At 48.8% G+C, this 21,967-nt stretch overlaps 1 protein-coding gene across 5 annotated transcripts in view; it reads right to left on the bottom strand.

Moving 5' to 3' along the window:
* NBEA (neurobeachin) overlaps window positions 1–21,967 on the bottom strand; it is a 470,020-nt gene that overhangs the window by 163,756 nt on the left and 284,297 nt on the right. For 3 of the 5 annotated variants that reach the window (XM_053916392.1, XM_053916393.1, XM_053916394.1), the window contains 2 exons: window positions 18,705–18,848; window positions 427–563 (listed from right to left, as the gene is read on the bottom strand). In XM_053916392.1, the coding sequence (XP_053772367.1) occupies window positions 427–563; window positions 18,705–18,848 (281 nt within the window). Of the gene's footprint in view, window positions 1–426; window positions 564–800; window positions 2,109–2,406; window positions 2,630–18,704; window positions 18,849–21,967 lie in introns of those variants that run through there. The other 2 variants (XM_053916396.2, XM_053916395.2) reach the window with 2 other exon arrangements.

The raw sequence follows: 21,967 nt of genomic DNA, 5'->3' as shown, positions 1-21,967 counted from the left end.
TTTATACCTAAATGGTACCCCCTCCCTGCAGCCTCCTTATAGCCTTTCCGTGAAAAATAATTCACATTGCAATCTACACTTTTGGAAATTAAAAGGGATCTCAGCAAGAAATTTCATAAGACTTCCTAGTCTTCTCAGAGAGCCTGAGGTTCTGTGCCCTAGGGAGTTGGGAGCAGTGGGCTGAGCTACCAAAGCGGCCCAAAGGCACACAAAGCCACTCAGGCTGTTAAAACGGGCCTGCCCTGGTGATAGAGGATTTAAAATCCCACCACTGAAAGCGTGTGCTATTTCTTCATTCATTTTATTTTCCATTAGAAAAGACGGCACTCCGCTCCCCTCCCCCACTGCCATTTAAAACCCAGCAAATCTGAAAACCACTTCCGGCCACAAAGCCCCCGGCGCGGTATCCGCATGGAGCGCACTCACTTTCGTGTCGATCTTCTTGAAGGCGGGGTCGTCCTCATCCACCTCGAAGTAGATTTCGGCCGTGGTGATGGAGAGAGTCCCCTTGGCCACCACCACGGGAGCGATGAGTTGGGCGGGCGTGCTGAGAACCACGGGGCCTGAAAGACAAGGGCACCAGAGTCAGGCTGGGTCCCGGGACCCTCTTGGGCCTCCTCCCAGAAGGGGACCACGCGTTTTTAGTTTGCAAGATGCATTTTAAAAAATGGTGCCTGCATTATGCAGCAAGTTCCTTTCATTTGAGATAAGGTCTGCTTGTCGTGCACACGTTACCCTACCAGGAGACTAGAGATGAATATTCTCTAAAAACCCAAGAGGTCAGGAACCGGATAACTGACCCTTAGCAAGCGGGTCTGCGACCTGCTCCCAGAAATCCTACGTGGTTGGAGAGGCGCTGTCAGTAACCGACTTGGAAGTGCAGGACCGACTCCGGAAGGCCCGATCCCGCGAGGAGCCCCGGGCTGTCCGAGAGCCCAAGCGGCCAGCCCCGCCCGCGGGAACCGGCCGTGCTCCAGCCGGTCCGGCGGCAGCAGGTTCCCCGAGGGCTGGGCGGGAGGCTGTGAAGCAGCCGGACGGGATGGAGAGAAATTCCGCAGGGAGATTATTGATGTAGGCGCGCGCACACGGGCATTAATTGCATTTCTTATATAGAAAAAAAATGGGGGGGGGGTCGAGAATCAGTCCGAAAGTGATGAAATTGTAGGACATGTGAACAAAACGATTCTCGGGGAAGGGTCCGGCAAGGTCTATTTCTCAACTCGTTAAACTGCAGAGGGACTGAGGTGCGGTACGGGGGTGTCTGCACTTGGTGCCCACGAAGGCGCTGACTTCGAATCCACCTGAGCTGGAGTTGAAAATTACGCATCTCACATATTAGGAATATTAATTTAAAGGGGGGTTGCTGAGCTGCCCCTTTAATAAAGATTCCCAAAGGGGAGGCATTCCTCGCTGTCCTGGATTTCAAAGACCACAGACGAGGAAATCAGAAATAACGTGCGTTCTTCTGAAGCCCGGGCGCACGACAGTCCCTTCCACTGCCCCCATCGCAAGAATTTAGCCAAAGGAGCCGCAGCGACCGTAGGGAGGCGATGAAAAGGAGGGTCCCCGGCGGGCGCTCGGACCGGGCCCTCCGCGGCGGCTCCGCGCGGAGAGCGGCCCGCACGGCCACGGCCACGGCCACGCGGGCGGCGGGACGCAGGCCCGGGAGGGGCCGCGCTCCCGGGGACCAGCACACACGGAGATCGCCGCCGTCCGCACCAAACCAGCCGCCGAGTCCCGGGCGGGCTCGGCCGGCTTCCCTCGCGCTTAGAGGGTGGCCGTGAAGCCCGGGGTCGGCGCCGGCCTGCAGCCCCGGGCGTGGGCACCGGCCGGGCGAGTGCTCAGCTTCCCCTTCGCTCGGAGCCCGCCCGCCCGGGGCCCGGCTGGGGGCTCGGCCGGCAGCTTCCGCCGCGGAGCCGGGGTCCCCCTCGGCTCCAAGAGGTTTTTCTTTCCAAAGGGCGAGGCGGTCGATCTGAAGCGCCACTTTAAAGGCTCATCAATCTTAATCTAGGTTGCTCAAGTAATTATGCCCGAATCTCTTGTACGATTACAAGTGGATTTGGGTTTCTATTCCCCAGGCCCTCCTTTGTGTTTATTGGAGGGTCTGCGCGCGCGCTCGGCGGCGCCCCTGCCCCCGCGCCCCGCTCGCGGGCCCCCAACGCCCGGCCGCCTCCAGCCGCTCCCTTAACCCTTCAACCGCCGGACGCCTGTGGACGCCAGGCTTCCCGGTTCCCTTCCGGAGAAATCCGGGAGCTGTGGTCCAGGCTGGGGCGAGGCGAGGAAGAGGGGGACGTGCTCCGCATCCGAGACAAAGGGTCGTCGCCTTCTTCGTGGGGCCTTGCTAAATAAATGACCTTGCGAAAGCCCCCACTGCGAACACAGAAGGCTAGCGAGCCCTGGGCTGACCGAGGCTTCTGGCACCGGAGGCGAAGAGCGGTCGAAAACATTACAAATGGCGAACTGCTTCTTCCTCTCAAAAAGTCGTTCAACATATCCAAGCAATTAAATTGGAAAAAATGGAAAAAAAAAAATCGCGAAGCACATTATGAAAACCATAATGAAAACACTGATTTACTGAGATATATTACAAATTTTAAGTACAATTCTGTAAACTTTTAACAGGGAGCACATTTCCCCCCCCCCCCCCCCCCCGTTTCTCTGCGTCTCTGAAAGCACACTGCGCTCCTTTCGATTTTAACCCAGCCTAGCTCTACGCAACGGATGTTTTCTGGAGGCCCATAAAAGGGCCTCAAACCGGGCCCTCTACGAAAGGCACATCACACAATACTCGGCTTTGACAGTGTGTCCCTTTCACCGTGTTCTTCGGATATCTCCAGTTACAACGTACAGGTCCACTGCGCTGGAAGGAGTGCGGAGTCTTTCTGTTGTGCCCTTCGGGAAGCAGAGCAGCCACAGAGCGAAAAGCAAGAGAGCAAGAGAGACAGGGGACTGTGCTTTAATCCCTCACGACTTTAGGGACCTGGTATTAAAATGTTTACAGCAGGGAGAATCCCAAACCAGCTGGGAATCCCAATCCCAGCCCTTCCATCTGCTTATTCGAAAGCCTGCTTTCTTTTCCAACTAGAAATAGTTGGAAAAGGGCAGCATCTCGGGAGACCAGGGCAATGGTGGTCCAGCAGGCTCTGCCCCAGGAGGGAACGTGGTGGAGACTGAACCTCTTAACTTTGCTTAGGGGGTGGGGTGGGGGCTGAGGGTAGGTACACCCTCACCACACCCTTCCCAGGGTAATAACCGGCCCAATGAGAATGTCCTCGGCAGGCCTGTAAGTGAAGTGATGAGTACTAGGGAATGATTAAACAAATGGATGGGACAAAGCCTCCTCCCCATGTCTGGTGCCTATGACGGTTTAACATGCCATCACCTACAGTGGTGGTTAAAGGAAAAATAAATGTTTACAGGTTAGAATTGGGAATGCAATGTTTAGGAAATACTGATCCATGGCTACCTTTGGAAGGAGGACAGGGATATTACTTGCCACTAATTTAAATGCTAATTTAAAACCTGAACTAGAACAAAGATTGGTTCCCAGGCACAGCAAAAAGAATCTTTAAAAGAATAAATTCTTTTTAGAGCCATAGGACCTAGAATCAGTTGAGATGGTAAACCCAGAGTAGAAAAAAAGATATGTTTTATATTTGAAAGGGGAACTATTCATCAAATAAATTTTAAAAGTAGAATGTTAATAAAACACTCATAGGTTTAGATGAATTTACTGAAAACATAATTCTAAGCCTAGAAATTCTAATACACCGACTTTTTAGCATAACTCGATGGTTTATGGAGTTCTTTCACACACAGCCTGACTGGTTCAATGCTCACAACTTGGGGTGCAGAGGTAGGTGCCCGTGCCCTCTTGCCAAAGGCCGTCAGGAGCACCTGGGGCTAACAGAGCTGGGTTCGCCGCCCACTGCAGTGCGGGAGATGGGGCCACAGGGTGATGTTGTAGGAGGGCATTGGGGGGCTTCCTGTGGGGTCTGGGCTGTGGTCAGGGGCGTAGGGAATGGTACAGGAGGGAAGCGGGACGTGGCTGTGGACGAGCTCAGCCAGGAGGCAGGGGCCGTCTCTGACTGGGTGTCTTCACAAATCTTACCTAGAGGGAGGGAGGACTAGGTCCAGGCTAAAGCTGCCACTGGCAAAGAGTGGCAGTCAGTCCTGGTACTGGCCAGGAGAGGGCCTTTTGGTGTCTCGGTGGTTTTTGTCCCTGCTCAGACAGAGTGACAGAGCTGGGTTTTCCCTCCCATCATCATCACGTGACCCTGTCTGCGGTTCCTGTCCTGTGAGGTTAGGTCCCGAAGGAGAACACCGCAGGAGAACACCGCAGCCCGGGTGTCAGCCCCACCATACCATGAGGGCCAGGCCCTGCTCTACAGGTCAGGGGCTGCCTGCCTTTTTCTCAGTGACAGGAATTCATCATTGGGGAGGAAAGTCCAAAGCATTCTAGCGATTAAAAGTCAATTTGCAGCAATTAGATTTTCAAAATTAGATTTACAAGTTGCAATATAACGAACAAAAAAAGAACGTACAGTATATAGGGAAAAAAAGTTGAAGTTAATTATAACTGGCATTGTTATAAGTAGTTGGTGCCTTTAGACTGGCAAAAATACAGTATATGGGAAATGACGGTGTGTTTTAGAATCGCTTGAATATTTTCTAAACTTAGTTGACTATTAATAAAAGTTTTATTAGCTCTATGGATTGTGTCCAACCTCGATTACTTTGAAACCACATGTTCAATTTGTTTTTGGGACATGTGAAATATTATTATTTTAGGGTATAAACATGGGCTAATCTTTGTACAATTATTAAATTTAAAATCCTGACATTATTTAAAAGAAATGATAGTGGGAATCCTTTATTTTTAGTGCAAAAGAATATCATTCCAAAAAATGTTAAGACAAAAATATAAGGGAGTAAATGTTGACAGTTACCTCTATAATGCGATACAGTTTGTAGGAAAGTAACTCTTGCCCAAGTGACTGCCCTCAAACGCGCATCATTGCTTCAGACTGACGTGACTTTCCCCACAGATTTAAAAGAATACAGTGTTTTAACTGCAAAATAAAGTAAACTACTAAAGAATATGAGAAAACTGGAGATTTGCTGTGGAACCCCAGGAAAGCTTTACTGGGCATCGAGAACACAGCGGTGTCTGGGTTCGTGCCTGGGGCAGAGGGGCTGCGGGGGAGGCTGGGGCAATCTCAGCGGCCGTTCGTCTCCGGGTAGCTCCCGGGCTCCAGGCATTCACAAGGCTTCGCGGGAAGGGCAAGGGCAGCAGCACAGTCTCCAGACGGGACCCCGCTCTTCCCTGCAGGGATACGGAGAGTGGTCCGAGTATATTAGAGCAATGGTCCTCTGCATTTTCAAAGCCTTTTCTTGCTTGAACACAGTTACAGAATGATCTTGTTCAAATCAGGAAAATACCACCTCAACAACTAATAGAATAGATACCTCAAGAGTCATGAACTTAACCTTCTTCAGCATTATTCCCTCCCCCCAACTCATAAGTACACACACACACACCCCCCGAAACGAATATAAACACTCTAGAAACCCAAATTTTATACTACAGAACTCACTGTGCTGAAGAAATGGCCTCTTGTCCCCTTTGGTGACTTCCTTTTTGACAAGGACAAAGGGGTGGGGATTGTCTTTGGGAGTGCAGCTTTGGATGGGGCAGGGGAGAGCAATGGGGGGTATTGGGACAATTGTAACTGAATAAAAGATAATAATTAAACATTTTTTACATTTATTGATTTTAGAGGGAGAGCAAGCGAGGAACATTGATGTGTCCCACTTACTTGTGCATTCCCTGGCTGCTGCTTGCGCATGGGATCGAACTGTGGCCTGGGCGTATGTGGACGACGCTCTGGCCGACTGGGCTGCCCAGCCGGGGCCCCTTGGGTGGCTTCTTAAACAGAATGTGTCCTTAGACTGAGGTTAGCAGTAACCAGTTCCCCCTAGAGTGCGCGGGATTCCTGAGACTGTTCCTGTACAAAATGAGACAGGTGCTCGAGAAAGCACGTTAACCTTTCCAGGCCCGAGCGGGCCAGCCTTTGGGGGCGCTCACACTCCACCAGTCGGAAACAGACGCGGAGAGCGCGGAGAGTGTTGTCACAGGTCTCTGCTGGTCACGGCAGAATGTCATCCTTGCACTGGTGTCTAAAACATCTTATTGAATGTATTTATAATAAATAATTTTAAAAGGTACTGAGAGACAATCTGATAGGCTCTAACTTTAACCTACCATTTATGATTTTTGATTTAATTACAGAACAGATAAACCAACAAAAAGTAGAGCATATTCCACAAAGGCAATGAATGATTTTTGTCAAAGAAAAAGCTTGCAAGGCATGTATACTCTAAGTAAATACCTGAGTTACTTTCTAGGACGAAAGCATACTAAAAAAAGGGACAGTTTTACTGTGAACTGTGGTAGTCTGCCTTGCCTTTTGATTCCATAGGTGAGCCGGCCTGTCATCTGTGCTTCTCATCACGTAGCTCAACATACGGAACACATTTTTCACTTTCTGGAAGAGCACTGACTCTTTTATGGCACCAGGATACCGTTTAATGATGGAGAAGAGCCCATTCCCACCAGACTAGATCAGTGCCTCGGCCAGAGGTGCTGATGGAGGGCTGTGGGTAAGGAGGACCACGTCCTTGCAGCCCTTGGTGGGACGCAGGGTCTTCCTGGGCACGTCTCCGTCACGGCACTTTCGGTGCATTCGTGAGCTGCGAAGGCCGTCCCTCCCAGGTGGCGCCACCCTCGCCCCAGCCGTACCTGCCCTGTGGCGTGCGGCCTGGGTCTATGGGACTGAGGACAGAAACTACACACACCTTTGTTCCATGGCTGTGTCAAAGTGAAAGGATCACTTAAAATAGCAGATGACATGCTTCATGTTTTTCTGAAGTTGATTTCAAACTGTTCTTTAAAATATAAAAGACAATGCACTTCAGAGAAAGCATAACTTTAAAAGGATGCTGCAAACCAATGACAGTTACAATGTTATTGGTTATTCTAGCTGGATCCCATGCCCACTATTTACTTTTAAATGATGTAATTTTATAGCTGCCATACTCTACCCAACAGGTTAGCTGTTCCCTCTTCGTAAATTAAATACTTGGACATAGGTAACTCAGCATCATGCACTCGCGGAGTCAACAAGAAGCCCTCACTGTTCGGGCACTGAGACAGAGTGCGGACTGTGTAGGACCTGGATCTGACCCACAGAGAGCTATGCTGCAGCGTGGACGGAAGACGCACAGGAACGACTTTGACAGAAGGAGCGAGGGTCTAGCTGAGCATTTTCACAGCTAAACCCTCAGCTCCACACGAATCACCCTCCTTCCTTCCTTGGCGCCGACCCGTGAGGCAAGTACTGCTGTCATCTCTACAGGTGAGAAGATGACACCTGGCTCTCGAGGAGGTCACATGGCTCAGTGAGTGGTGGAGACCGGACTCCAACCTGGTCAGCTGGGGCCAAAGTCAGGGCATTTAACCATTAGGTACGCTGCCTCCCCACAAGAGGGGGGCAGAAAAACACCACAGACACAGCACTGAGATGACGTCCAGCAATTTGGGGGTGAGGTGCAGCTGGGACGGACTGGGAGGTGGTATCTGAGGGGAGTTGTGACGGGTGGGCAGGGTTGAGCTGGTGGCTATGAGGGCGCAGGGTGCCCGAAGCCGGGGAGAGTCTGAACCGGAGAAAGTAAGACTGGCCAGTGACTAGTATAAGAAGGGGGCAGTGAGGCAGGATGGAAAACACTCATCGCCTTGACGCGGGAGTGTTTAGGTTCTGCAAGCAAAGACGAAAGCTCAGGTGCTAGAGTGTGAAGGGCGGTGTCTGGCCTTTTCGGGGCCACCCACCTCTTTGAGAAGATGGTTCAATCCATGAAAAATTCTTAGAAAAATTCATAAACGCCTGCCCATCCTGACTGTATAATTAATGCAGTCGTGTTTTGGAGGAAAACGAAATTTTGTCATGTCTCTTGATGCCTTCCTATGTCTAAGTATTTTTCTGCCTCTGTGTTTATAAATTTTCCCCAGTTTCAGAAAATGTATCTTTCCTCCTGTTCAAGCCAGTCACTCTGTCTACCTGGGACTTGGTCCTCCTGTGCCCTGTGCCTGGCAGCCACTCCCTGATCTTGTCTGTCCCCTTCTCCGCTCAGCTGGTCCACATCAGCTTTTGTCTCTTGCTTCCTCCCTCATCACTGGCTCCTCTCCCCTTTGAGCCTCGTCCTCACCCTCTTCTTCCGCCACCGCCACCGTGTTGGGGAAAGTCTAGCCATCAATTAAAAGACAACCAGGTGAATTTTGTAAACCCGGAATCTCCCACATGCATTGAATACACTCCCTACATTAACACGGAGCACAAACTGTGCCCCCAAGCAGTGTCAAGTTGAAAAGTGCTGAAGCACAGACCCCTGACTTCTAGGGCACACCCCTCTTTCTGGGTCTCCCCCCACACTCCCTTTGCGGGACCCTTGCGGGACTCTCCTTCAGTCGCCCTCATTTCAACCTTGTTCCACTGGGGAGCCGACCTTGGCCCACCACTCCTCTCTTCATTTATTTCCCTTTCCTTTGGTGATCTCGGGGGATTTCCTTATGTATTCCAGGCCCAACCTGGCTCTCAAGTTTCAAAGCTGTATTACCCATATGGAGACTTCAGATATCCAACAGACTGATCTTCACCCCTCTCTCTTCTGACGCTCATTTGTTTTCTCTCATTCCCAACCACATGCAGCAGCTTCCCATAGCTCCCCTTCTCGCAGACCAAACTCCCCTGGCTCTCACTCCCCGCGACTGACCCATAACCCCGCCCCTCCCTTCTCAGTGTTCTGTGTGCTGTCCTGTCCCCTCTCCTCTCACTGCCAAATTCAGAATAGACTCTCCTTGCAGCCGGCTTGGGCAGCAGGAGCCTCACCTCCAGCCTTGGCATCCTAGAACTACAAGCTACACAGTTGCCTGAGCGATTTTAAAAAAATATAGTCTTTTCCACTCTTTCCAACAACTCTTTGTTTTTTAAATTGAATTAACTGGGGTGACGTTGGTTAGTAAAACCACACAGGTTTTAGGCATTAGATTCCCATTTGTCTGTTGTGCTGTGTGTTTACACCCCAAGTCAAGCCTCCTTCCACCACCGTTTATCCCCCTTCACCCTCTACCTCCTCCGACCCCCTTTACCTTTGGCAATCTGTGTCTATGAATTTCTCTGTTTGCTCTGCTTACTGCCTTTGCCCTTCTCACCCAGCCCCCAAACCCCTCCCCTCTGACAGCAGTCAGTCTGCTCTCTGAATCCGTGAGTCTGTCTCCACTTTATTTTGTTCAGTAGATTCCACATATAAGCGAAATCACATGGGGCTTGTCTTTCTCTACTGGCTTATTCTCACTTGGCATAATACCTTCTAGGTCCATGCAGGCTGTCTCAAAAGGTAACATTTCCTTCTTTTTACAGCCAAGTTGTATTCTATTTGTGAATGTACCACAGCTTTTTTACCCACTCATTTACTGATGGACACTTGGGCTGCTTGCAAATCTTGAATATTGTAAGTAATGTAGTAATGAACACAGGAATGCATATATTCTTTCAAATTACTGTTTTGGGTTTCTTTGGATACATTTGCAGAAGTGGAATTGCTGGGTCATAAGGTAGTTCCATTTTTAATATTTTGAGGCAACTCCATACTGCTTTCCGCAGTGGCTGCACCAGTCTGCATCCCACCCACAGTGCACACGGGTTCCCGCTTCTCCACATCCTCGTCAGCACTTGTTGTTTGCTGATTTATTGATGACTGACAGGTTCGAGGTGATAGCTTATCATGGTTTTAATTTGCATCTCTCCGGTGATAAGGGACACTGAGCATCCTTTCATATGTCTATTGGCATCTGAACGTCCTCTTGGGAGAAGTGCCTATTCAGAATCTTTGCCCATTTCTTAATTGGGTTGTTTGTTTCTTCGGTGTTGAGCTTTATAAGTTTCTTATAAATTCTGGATATCAGGCTCTTATCAGCTGTATCGGCGAGTATGTTCTCCCATCAAGTGGGCTGTCTCTTCATTTTGCCGATGGTTTCCTTTGTTGTGGTTGGATGTGGTTAAAATGGGCCCTTGGGCACCATGTGGATTCTGGAAAGACCTAGACTCGAAGTTTCCTAGCTTGAGTCCGGAAGCATAAGCAAGGGCCTGCTTTAAGTTCCTGTGCTTTCCTTTGTACCCACCCCCAGGCCGCCCCTCCGCCCCTCCTACCCTTCCTCTAGGCTACACCTCTAGGCTTCCCATCTCGCTGCTGCAAAGCAGGAGCTTCAACCTTGTGTCCTGTCACTCCACATGCCCACTCTGGTGCACCGAAGGTACAAGGTGCTCACACTTGTTTTGCCAGGATGACCGCACCCAACCTGAGCCATGCTGGGGTCTGACATCAGAGGGCAAGGACCCAACAGGTCCTTCCAGCTCTTACTTTTACTACGTGCAATCATTTTTTTCTCTATGGAACTATTCTTTTTTATTTCACTTAAAAATAACACTGGTAGTAACCCAGATAGTTAATTCGTTGGGTTGCAAGTTGGAACTGAACAAAAAGAAATCCTGATGCAAGAAGATGAGAGCACCTCTGTGTGGTCATGAGTGAAAACACCCTGATGTCTGGACCTCAGTTTCTGTGTCTGCACATGGAGTGATACCGTAAGTCACAGAGCTGTTAAGTCATCAGCCTGGAGCATTGCTTTCTCTCGACAAATGTAAATTAAGTCTCCCAGCTTCAAGTGCCCATCCACACTTCCCTACTTATGACTCACTGACCCCATTTTCCCCAGGAACCCGGCCACCAGCAAGGAAAGACTCATTCTCACAGTCTGAGTGTAGATGCAAGAATCATTGTTTCAGGAGGTTTTCTGTGACACCGTTCTTAACATTCGTGACTTATACACACATGGAAGTATGCGCGCTGCACCCGCACCTAGCCGTCTTATCCGCTAGTGCCTCAAAATCGAGGGAAATTCTACAGAACTTTTGAATTAAAAACGATAAAGCTTGTGATCAGTCATCTTTTGATCAATAAAACTGCTGAAATATTTTATCTGGAAACAGGTATTTAACAAAATATGCAGACAGCAAACTCAGCCTGACCTTCCCATGTTGCTGCTGGTAAAAAGTTCTAGACTTACACTCACTGGGCTGATGACGTAAACTGACGGAGCAGATTCTACTGTGATAATGACTTGCGAACTGATCGCCATGTGCAGACTTGTCCCTAACGAGGCTGTTTCAGTTGAGGTACCTTCTTCTGCAGGCGATTACTCTGGTTCTGTAGCCCCAAGCCACGGAAATAAGATATGTAAGTGAATGAGTATTTATGAAACACAGGAAGACTTCTTTGTCCTTTGGTCCAGCACTTCTCTGCGTGGAGAGTCAGGTCCAGTCCCCCTGGCGTTTGCATTAGTGCCCTGGTCCCTCAGGGGCCCTGCGCTGTGACGGGTGGGGTGGCTTCGTGGAGGAATGCATCATCTCTCCCTCGAGTGGACGCGCTGAGGTCCCCAGTCTGGGAGCAGGACGGTGGTTCGCCGTTGCGCCTTTTCTTCCTCCCAGGGTGACAAACGACAGGACCCATACATTTGCAGTATGTGACCAGTGTCCACACTCATACACTTTTTAAAAGCCATGGCACATGACAGTCTGGTCCCCCACATACAGAAGAGATGCGGTCTACTGCTAAGTTAATCGAGTGGTTTTTTGCCCCTATTTTTCACGTTGGTAGTAAGTTAACAATAAATCGGTAGAGGAAGAGCTTTGTGGGAAATTTTCCATGTAGACACAGAAGTAAATATAAAACTAAATCTCAACTAGAACGCTGTATTAGAAAGAACAGACCTCATCTTTGTGGTTTGTGAGACATGACAAAACAAAGGATGGCTCAGTCCTCAAAATCCAGTAAGACTGTTTGTCACACACAGTTTGCATCACAGGTGATGTCGGATAAACGTAGTTGAGTGACGTCCTCTTACTATGTTTTAAATTTACACAGTTTGGTTAGCAGGGACGCTCTTACGGTTAGGAGTACCTTAAAAGTGTTTTTTATGGTCTGCAGAATCCATGGTTTAAGGATTAATCCATTTTTGGAAATATAGGGAGATGGATACAGTAAAATATTTGCAGATTCGAAAATGGCCTTGTACATATTATAAAAATAATGGAGACAGGCTAAAAAGACTAGATTTAGATTTACTCAAGGTGAAGCTTTTATTCACTTTTATAACTCTTTGACTGAATTAAAAAATTAAGTTAGAGATTTAAAAATTCTAGCTTTTTAAGGCGTGGGCACGTGCTCAGTGCTGTTTCTAAGAGCTCCGTGAATTCCGTGTTGGAAGCCGTGCTCGGGCCCTTTGGGTGTACTATTTATGACTGGCAACGCAACTTCCCAATTCAAAGAGAGAGAAAAAAGAGTTATAAAGACTCATAGGGCTTTTTCAACATCAAATAGCTTTTATTAAACAACATTTTGATGAGTTAAGTGTGAGTGAGTCAGGGACATATGGATTAAATTTCCCTTGAAATACACATGGGTTTAAAAATTAAGGGGAAAATCCTGAGCAAAATGCATTTTAGAGAATCTAGAATGTTTAAAAGGCATTTTCCCCCTAAACACAAATTTCAGGTGAATCCAATTCTAGTTAGGCTCTGTAATTAAAGCTAAATAAAAATAAATTTGGAGGAGTCCTTTAAAAAATGCTGTTTCTGCCAGAAAAGAACCGCCTGTTAACTGTAGCAGGCCTGCAGTGCACGGACCAGTTAGGCCTCTGCAGCCCCGGGTTTGTTCTCGTCTGCGGTCCTTGTTCTTTTGTTCCGTTAAAGCAGTGTGATAAAACCTTCCTGTGCTTTGGGCTCGTATTCTTTTTTTTTAACAACAAATTTCTCTGAAAAACTCTTAGCTTTTAGCATTCTGTGGTTCCTGAAATTTTATTATATTTTTCTAGAATCTTGAGTGTTTCCTTTTTCTTGTATTCTCTGCTTCACCTCCGCCTTCAGTTCAGCTTTCTGGTAACACTCAGTTTTCCTAGTTTCGCCCCACGGGTCTGGACATTCTAAGTGAGCACAGCTGAAGGCCTGAGCCAACCACCTGGTCACATTCACTGTCTACCGTCACCATCAGGGCAGACACGCCCTGCACTGGACCACCTTGCCACGTGGCTCACTGACAGACAGGAAGTGGTGGCTGAGCTCACTCCCCAGATGACTTTTGCCCCATCAGCCTCTGAGTTCCAGAGCTCCACGAGCTCACTGCATCGCCCATATACGTGAATGGGCGAGGAGATGGGTTCGTGAGTGCACTCAAGTGGAGGTTCGGGAGGCAGGAATGTCCAATGGAGAAAGAATTCTAAGCAGGCTGCCTGTGACGGTCAAGGAAGGGAGTCCGGCTGGGAGACCCCCCGAGCAGCGCCCCACGCTGGCTGCGCTCTGTTCCTCTTGGCAGAGCCCCTCCCTATTGCTGTCCTTTCTCACATTCTCAAACTCACACAATGCATTCTTTGTGAGTTTCAGATTCCCGACTTGGAGAGAGGCAGGGAGTGAGAGGGAAAGGAAAGAGCTATAAAACCACCACCGAGTAAAACCCCGACTCCTGTATCCAACACTTCTTCCCCATGTTGCTATTCCTTCCAGAGTAGTTTTTTAAAAAATACTTAACATCCGTCAGTTATGGTATTACAGAATATCTTTACCATGGGATGGAGAAATGAGTCTGTGATTGAGAGTCACAGCTGCACCTGGAGTGGAGACATTGAGTCAAGCGATGCAGTCACAGCAGGTGGGAAGAGACAAGGGCTGGACCCACTTCCGGTGCCCTACCCTGCACGAGGCAGGTGAGGAGTAATCATTAGGAGCGTTTCAACTGGTATGAGCAGATGATCTGATAATTCAAGCTCAAAATAAGTCTCGATTTGTCTTCTGTTTTTGGTATAAATTAACTAGGTAATCACCGCGGCTCTCCAGTTCACTTTACGTCCATGAACTCCGTCAATGAAAACCTTTTAACGGCATGTAACTGCGTTAGAAGGCATCGTCATGGTTCAAAGGCACATCGGATAGGGTCGCCACCCGTGAGGAATTTACCGTCGGAAGGGAGAGAGAAAACAGACAGAAAAGCATCTACAGAGCTTTCAAGCGCCTTGAGAATGATATCATTACAATTTATGGGATGGCTACGATAAAAAAAATAATAACCAGCATCCTGAAGGAGGGGGCGAAATCGGACCCTGGCACACTGCTATGGCAATATAAAATGATGCAGCCACCTCGGAAGACAGTCCAGCAGTGCATCAGGAAAGGAAACAGAAAGTTGATACTGGGCCCAGCAATTCCACCCCTAGTTACATACTTGAAAATGAAAACACATGTTTACACGAAATGCTGTACACGAGTGTTCATGGCAGCATCGATCACAACCGCCAACCGGTGAAGACAGACCAGACGCCCATCACCTAGTGCCTGGAGGGGCACAGCGCGGGGCGTCCATGCGGGTGGAACGGTACCGGTGTAAACAGGGCACACGGGCTGCAACACGGATGGACCTTGGAGACACCACGCTAAGTAAGAGCAGCCTGTCACCAAAGACTGCGTGTTCTGATTCCACTCCCAGGAAACGGACCGACAGGAAATCCACGGAGACAAAAGCACGGAAGTGCTCCTCCAAGGCCTCGTGGGTGGGGGATGGGGAAATGAGGGGAGTGGCCAAAGAGTATAAGGTTTCTTTCTGGGGTGATAAAATGTTCTGAAATTATGGTAATAGTTGCATAACTCTGTGATTATACTAAAAATCACTGAATTGTGCACTTTACATGGGTCAGTTGTATGGTATATGAATTATATCTCAATGAAGTTGTTATCAAAAAAACATTGTGGGTGACAAGACTGGCCAGTGACTCCTTCAGAAAGTGTTTGAAATGGCTCCTCAAATTGAGCAGAGATCTTCATAGGGTGAGGTAAGAGAGACTGTAGAATAGAGAAGTGTGAAAAATATTTCAGGTAAGAAAAGAAATTTGGACCTTCCTGTAGGCCTGTAAAAAGCCTTTTAAGTTATTTAACATGAAATGGATCTGTAGACAGTTGATAATAACAGCTTACACATACATAAACAAAAAACATTTTCAAATAAGTTACAGAACTGATTTAAGTTTCAAATTAAAATAGATTTTAGATTAAAATCATGTAACATACTCATTAAGTTTAATGTTTTAAGTAATAAACATAGTAAGTTAAAAATTTTAGTTAGATAAGGAAACTTAGGTCCTAGTTCACTTTGCTGAATTAGTATACTCTAAAAAAGCAGTGAAAGTAAACTACGTTAGGTGTTATCGATATTACGATCACTTAATCGATTGCCACCCTGTTACGTTATGATGTTAGCCACTTGCTACAATGCATAATCAGCTGAGCAGTTCCTAACCACACACATTTAACTTGCCTGTAGAGATGAACAGCTTGGGAAGAAAGGGAACTAAAAGTGAAACAGAAAATTTAATGACATTGACATCTTTAAAACATCGTGGAATATTTTATCTCCATTAAAATGAGAGAACGCTAAAGAAAATGGAGAAAGCATGCGAAAGGGTCAATATTTAAATAAAATTGTGCTACAAATACACTGCCAGATTTTTTTAACTTACCAGACTGATTTTGGGGAAGACACACACACAACTGAAATGAATGATTGTGCGCATTCACAGTGTTCTTGGTGCCATAAAGCCTAGTTGACACTCAGAAGTTGACACAAACTGAGGACCTTGTTTTCGCATCATTTTAGAAGAGTCTTTAGTATATACAGATGGGTATTTAATTACACTGCCTGGTGCATTTTAGTTCAAACCATACACTTAATCTCTCTTGGCCTCTGTACCCTCATTTGTAAGATCAGCCTAGCATCAGCACCGAGTGAGAGAGTGGGGCTCGCTGGGCCGGTTACTGCCCAGGCAAACCCTGCAAACTGCCCGGGTGCCACCAGGCATGCTGGCTCTTGTGCTTTTCCTCCTCCCTATTATCAGAAACTGATCCTACATTTTAAACCAGAAAACCAGAATTACTCTTAACCGAGCTGGCAACCTCCCCCATTTTTCTCCCCCGACCAGCCCGTCTTCTCCCAGCAAGCTGCAGCACCTCTCCCCCCGCCCCCGCCTGTCAGTCAACAGAAAGGGGACTCACACTAACCAGCAGGCTCAGATTTACCACTGCTATCGCAAACATGGTGTGTTCATTCACACAAAATCTAAGAACAACAATTGCTTTTATGTTTTGGAAGGTATATTTCTTATATCAATAATACAGAAGCCAAGTCCTTAAGTCAATGAGAAGATAAGCCTGCAATTTTCATCTCGTGGATGGAAAATAGGCACTGGTTACTTTACACATATATATCCAGACACCAGACATCAGATTACAGGGTTTCGGACCCACCCTCGATGGTCTCCTGGCTGTTCATCTGGACTCGCACTCCTGTGAGAGCTGAGTCCTCTTCAGGCAGCTCAGCACTGCCAGGCTGCTCACAAGGCTAAGTCACAAACGAGAACGGCACTGCCGAACACACTGCCATTTCTGAGACTCTGGAAAGAATGGTCTGCTCGGGAATCTGCAGGGCAACGCAGGAAGCTACATACTTCTGTGTTCCAAAACTTCATCACTGGCGGACTTTTTAAACCTAAGAATACTGCTCTGCGGCTCACTTTCTGAACGCGACGGACGTGCGTACTGCAGCCCCGTGCTCCGCAGGCTGTCCCTGGGGCCGTCACCTCTCCGTCCCTCAAACACCCCCCCCTTCCCCTGCACCACCTTCCAGGTTCAGGACCACATCTGTAGGCTGCTATTTTACAAATGAACACCACGACTAGGGAGGAAATCAGTATTTTAGGGCACTTTGTGAGATTTCTCAGACAAAAGAGAGTGTGAGTGAGGACCAGGTGCCGACGAAAGGGACCCGAGCTGCTCCAAGACAAATGGGCTTGAATTTACAGAGGTGAGAGGGGACTGGGCTGGTCAAGACTCGATTTTTTAAGTAATTTATTTCAAGCATACTTTCCTTGTTCTCTAGGTATTTTAACTTAATGTTATTTGGGGAATTTTGTTTATGAGCATAAGTTAATACTAGTAGTTGCTCTAGCTACCATTAAGTGAGAGCCATATAAAGGAGTTCTTAGTCTTTATTGGATTTTTAACTCCAATATTACTGTGCGGGCCTCACTACGAGAAACTTCAAGGTACCAGCAAACTTGCAGAAGCTAATTCATTACCTTCCGTGGGAACAAAGGACCAGGGAGTCTGGACTAAACTGAAATTAGTGAACACATCTGTTTGCAGATGTGAATGAAGAAAGGCAACACGTTATCTAAAAAGGTCAGAAGTCACGCATGTGAACTTCTCCTAGTTCTGCAGGGTCAAGGATAAGACCAAGAACAGAGAAAACAGGGTTGTGGGCAAAAGGAACTAATGGACTTCATCTGCTTTCGTTTCCAAATGGCCTCAGATAAAATCTGTGAGCTGGTAAAACAAACCACAAAACTACAAACACCAGATCTTGAACACTTAGGAATTCGAGGCAAACACTTGTTCATAGATTTAAAGTTACTTTTAAATAGAAAAAGCAGTTTTCATGATACAGAAAGGTTAATAGCATAGGCATATCCAGGAAATGGTATTAGAATAACCTTATTACCTATTCTCGAGAAGAGGGAGAACTGACAGTTACCAACAGCATCATCTCTAGTGGAGGGAGAAATAGCTAAGTGGCAGAAATGCTGTTGGAGGCTTTCAGGAAGCATGCCAGGTGGCACCCAGCACACTTCTGGACACAGGTACCGCTTCAGGGACAGAAAGGGGACTGCAAGTCTCCCCCTTCACAGTGAGTGTCGGTCACCCAGCGCCGTGCGGGCTGAAGCACGGAAGTGAGGTGACTCAGCCGCTCTTCTGAGACTCTAAAGTAGGAGGGTTTAACTTGACCTTGAGATCCAGGACATGATTCCAGGGGTCCGCGAACCCTCTGAAATTGTGTACAGAACTGTACATGCACCTTCATGAAGCAATCCGCTCTCACGAGGTTTCACAAATATCATGGGCCAGCTCTGTCAGACACCCATATCCCACCTGGGCACTGCAGACGCCCCTCTGCCTTCACCTCAGGCCAGCACTGGATGGGGAGACTGAGGGGCGGAGCAGGGGTTGGGGAGGAGTGTCTGCTGGTGGTGGGGATTAGCCATATGGGGGCAGAGAAGAAAGAGAGGGATGGGAGGCAGGGTCCAAAGTGAGACCGCGGGGAAGAAATGGCAAGTCCGTGGTCTCCTGGCTGAGGGGCCCTCTCCCAGCTGCCGGCGTCAGGGTCCCGTGTGCGTCACCGGGCCTATCACCCTGTCCCCTCCCAGCGATGTAGGCAGCTGGATGGGGACAGCTGGTGCTACACGTACTGCTCTTACATTACAAAGCTGCCCTGCGTTACACAGAGAGTGGGCGCTGTTCACTTATTGTTAGGAAAGTGTGCGCTTGGCGTACGTTTTCCTCTCTTCAACGTTAGAAACGAGGTCGAGTGAATTAACAACATTCACGTAAGGGAGCACAGTTCCACCCCTCATTCACCAGGAGATAGACACTAAATTCCGAGGCCCGGTGAGCGCCTACCCCTCCCAACTGCCGGCAGAAGCAGGAAAAACGCACCTGCGAGGTTGTCGACCTCCTTCTCCTGCAGCAGGCTCACCGCATCGTCGTCCCCCTCCAGCATCAGCTCCGCCTCCGCGTTCTGGTTCACTATCGCCTGACTCCTGAAGGTCTTCTTCGACTTCACCACGTCGTCCTCAGGGCCTGGTGACAACCGAAACACACTCAGTGAGGCCACTGCGCCCGTCCAGCCTCCCGTGAGGACCGGCTCTCACTGTCAGCTCTGCACAGCCCTGTGCTGCGTTACACCTACTCTGCAACCGCACAACGTCCGTCCGGTCTTCGTCGCATAGACGAGGAAACAGGCCCAGCAAGCGACAAGCCCGCTGAGAGACCCAGGCCCAGCTGGTGGTGGAGACAGGGCTCCGCAATCCACGTCCTGGGACCCCGAAACCTGCATCTCCCCCAAAACCCGGTTTTCTGACCATGAAGTCCCACAGTCTTACACAGTCACACCTTTGTGTGAATGAGATGACCAACTGACCAACTCGGTTTTGGAAGTGAATAATAGGTAAGAGGAAAACAAGAAACACCCGAGGGGCAGGGGTTGTTACTGGGAAGCTTCAGAAGGGGGAGGAGGAACAAGGCAGACGTAAAATGTACTTGACAACAGCTATTTCTTTAGCAATTAATGAAATAAACACTGGTTTTTCTCAAGGGATTTCCTGATTTTGTTACTTAAAATAGTACAAGAGACCAAAATCCAAACATATTAAAATGAGCAGAGAAATACAAATATAGCAAAAGTTTACCAAGCATTAATAGGTTGATCAAATGTACTTGAATCTCTCATGGTTTTAACCGCTTAACGAGTACTTCAATATTTACATTCAAACACCTGCTTTGGCAGGTAACAATGAATCTAAAATTACCTGAACTGCCAAACAAAATTTATATATATATATATATATATATATATATATATATAGTATGTCGAAAAGGTATCCAGCCATAAAAATATGAAAAATAGAGACATTTATCAAAGAAGATACAGGATACAAGAAACATTGTACACAGGACAATGATGTCTCAGTCCCCTGCAAAGTAGGCACCTGGGGACCTCACACAGTTCTCCCAATCGCCATCAGCTGCCCCATCATATTTTCCTGAATCTCATGGACAGTCTGAAATCTCTTCCCTTTCAAAGGTCATTATAGTTTGGGAAAATCCAGAAGTTTCAGGGCGCCAAGTCTGGGCTGTAGGGGGCCTGAGTCACCTGGGTGATTTGATGTTTCACAAAAAACCTCTGTATGAGACACGATACATGAGGAGGTGAGTTATCGTGATGAAGCTGCCAATGCCCAGAGCTACAGCCTTCTGAAGCATCCAAATAGTTTCTGTGGAGGAATGTCGTACTTGTCGTACAAGCTTAATGCAATATTTGATGCAGATTCGTTGCTCTACTCGCTCCGTCATTTTGAATGTGATGACCACACAGTACACACGCTCACTCAAAGGCACCTACCACCCCCCCGACCAGTACAGTGAAGTCGTCCTTGTTCACACATGCACGTTCCAGTCCACTCTCTTTGGCTGCCAGGTGACATCGGTGTTGCACCGTTTTTGTTATATGTTCTTTATATTATATGTAAGAAGCTGTATGTATATAAATACATATATGCACACACATGTACATATACAGGGGCACCGTGGTGCTAGACATTAAATTGTTCCGGAACGCACGACGAGTGCCGAAACAGATGAGCACTGAACCGTGAGGCGTCTTCTCTCGTGGGGTGGCCATGACTCACAAGTTTAACAAGTACGACAAGCCCCGCCCAGTGTCGACTGCTGAAACGTTTTTCTCCGTCAAACTGCGATGAGTGCCAGGTGTGATAAGACCTGACGCTGACGTGTACTGAGGTGTGACTGTGTGTGTATGTATCTAATATATGCATACTATGATATACACACAGTACGCATACTATATATGAGATATAATACATACACTGTGTCATATAATGTGCACATATAACACACACACGAAACACCCCTACTTCGTATCACTTGACGGGGGACCCCCACCTGGAGGAAAATGTTGCAGTCCCCCACAGCCGGGGCGCAGCACGCACCAAGGAAACACGGCCAGGTCTCCCCTGGTGAGGCAGGCGTGTCCCTAAGAACGGGGCTCCACGAGCTGCTCCTGTGTGGGGCCGCGGAGTCGCGATTCTGTGTCCTCGTGCCGTCACTCGCTGCGCCGTGTCGCACCCAGGCCGAATTCCCTGCGAGTCGCAGTGAGGGTCACTCCTGGTGGACGCTCCCAGGCCCCCCAGAGGACTGCCACAACGGCCCACCTGGTGGCGCCGCCTGGCCCGACGGTTTCTTCCCAGCGCGGCCCACGTCGGAACACAGGGTTAGCCTCCTCTCTGCAGGCTGCACCTTCTCTCCAACGGCGGCTCGGAGCGGCTCGTTCGCGCCCGCGAGGAGTGCAGGAGGCACTGGGAACAGGGTCACGCCCGACAGCACCGCAGGGGTCCCAGCTGAGCGCCGCAGGCCGCCGCCCACCCTCGCTGCACAGCGGAGTGCGGAGACCGCGGTTCCGCGGAGCTCGGCCGCACACGGTAACAGGATGGGAAGTGTTCGTTGAGAGACCTGCTTCAGAGGCGAAGGGCATCGTTACCAAGCAGTGCTGCCCGAGGCCAGAGCGGTTAAACGGGTCGTGTGTGCACACCGCTTTCACTGGCCCTTAGAGAATTCGAACTTCTGGGGTGAAAACTGCGGACTGATTAGGGAATGGTCGGAACCTTATCTCGGTTTTGGCCTCTCCGTGCTGTACAGCCATCTCTGTAACGCATCTGCTGCTCGGGCCGTAACTGCGCTGGAGAAACCCAGAGCGCGCGCCAGCCGAGAACAAGAGGGTCGAGTCCAACGGGGATTGGCAGAGAAGCCTCCCTCCGGGTCTTCACAGCCGGATTTCTACCCGGCGTCTTCAGCTGGAGACTCGTAATTCCACCTGTTCCTGGCGGGACAAACCCTCTGCTGCCTGCCCGCCTCCTCCAGCTCCGGCCAGCCCACCTGGGATACTTCTGCAGCCTCAGCGCCCGCCACCCAGCGGGTGGGCCACCAGCACCTGCTGAACCGAAGCGCACGTCTGCCCGCCCCGTGCTCCCTTCTCTGCCTCCCTAAGGTGGGGTCACGCGCTCTGCCCGAGGCGCCCCCACACCCGCCGAGTCCTGCTGCGGCAGTGGCGCCGGTGTTGCAATTGCTTGCTTGTCACGTCCACTTGGCCTGGAGGCCCCTGATGCCGGGGACAGGCTTGTGTC

The sequence above is a fragment of the Desmodus rotundus genome, chromosome 13, assembly GCF_022682495.2.
Source record: "Desmodus rotundus isolate HL8 chromosome 13, HLdesRot8A.1, whole genome shotgun sequence".
In the NCBI taxonomy this organism is placed as follows: Eukaryota; Metazoa; Chordata; class Mammalia; order Chiroptera; family Phyllostomidae; genus Desmodus; species Desmodus rotundus.
Note: the sequence above shows the minus strand (reverse complement) of the source record. Positions and strands in the feature narration are given on the sequence as shown.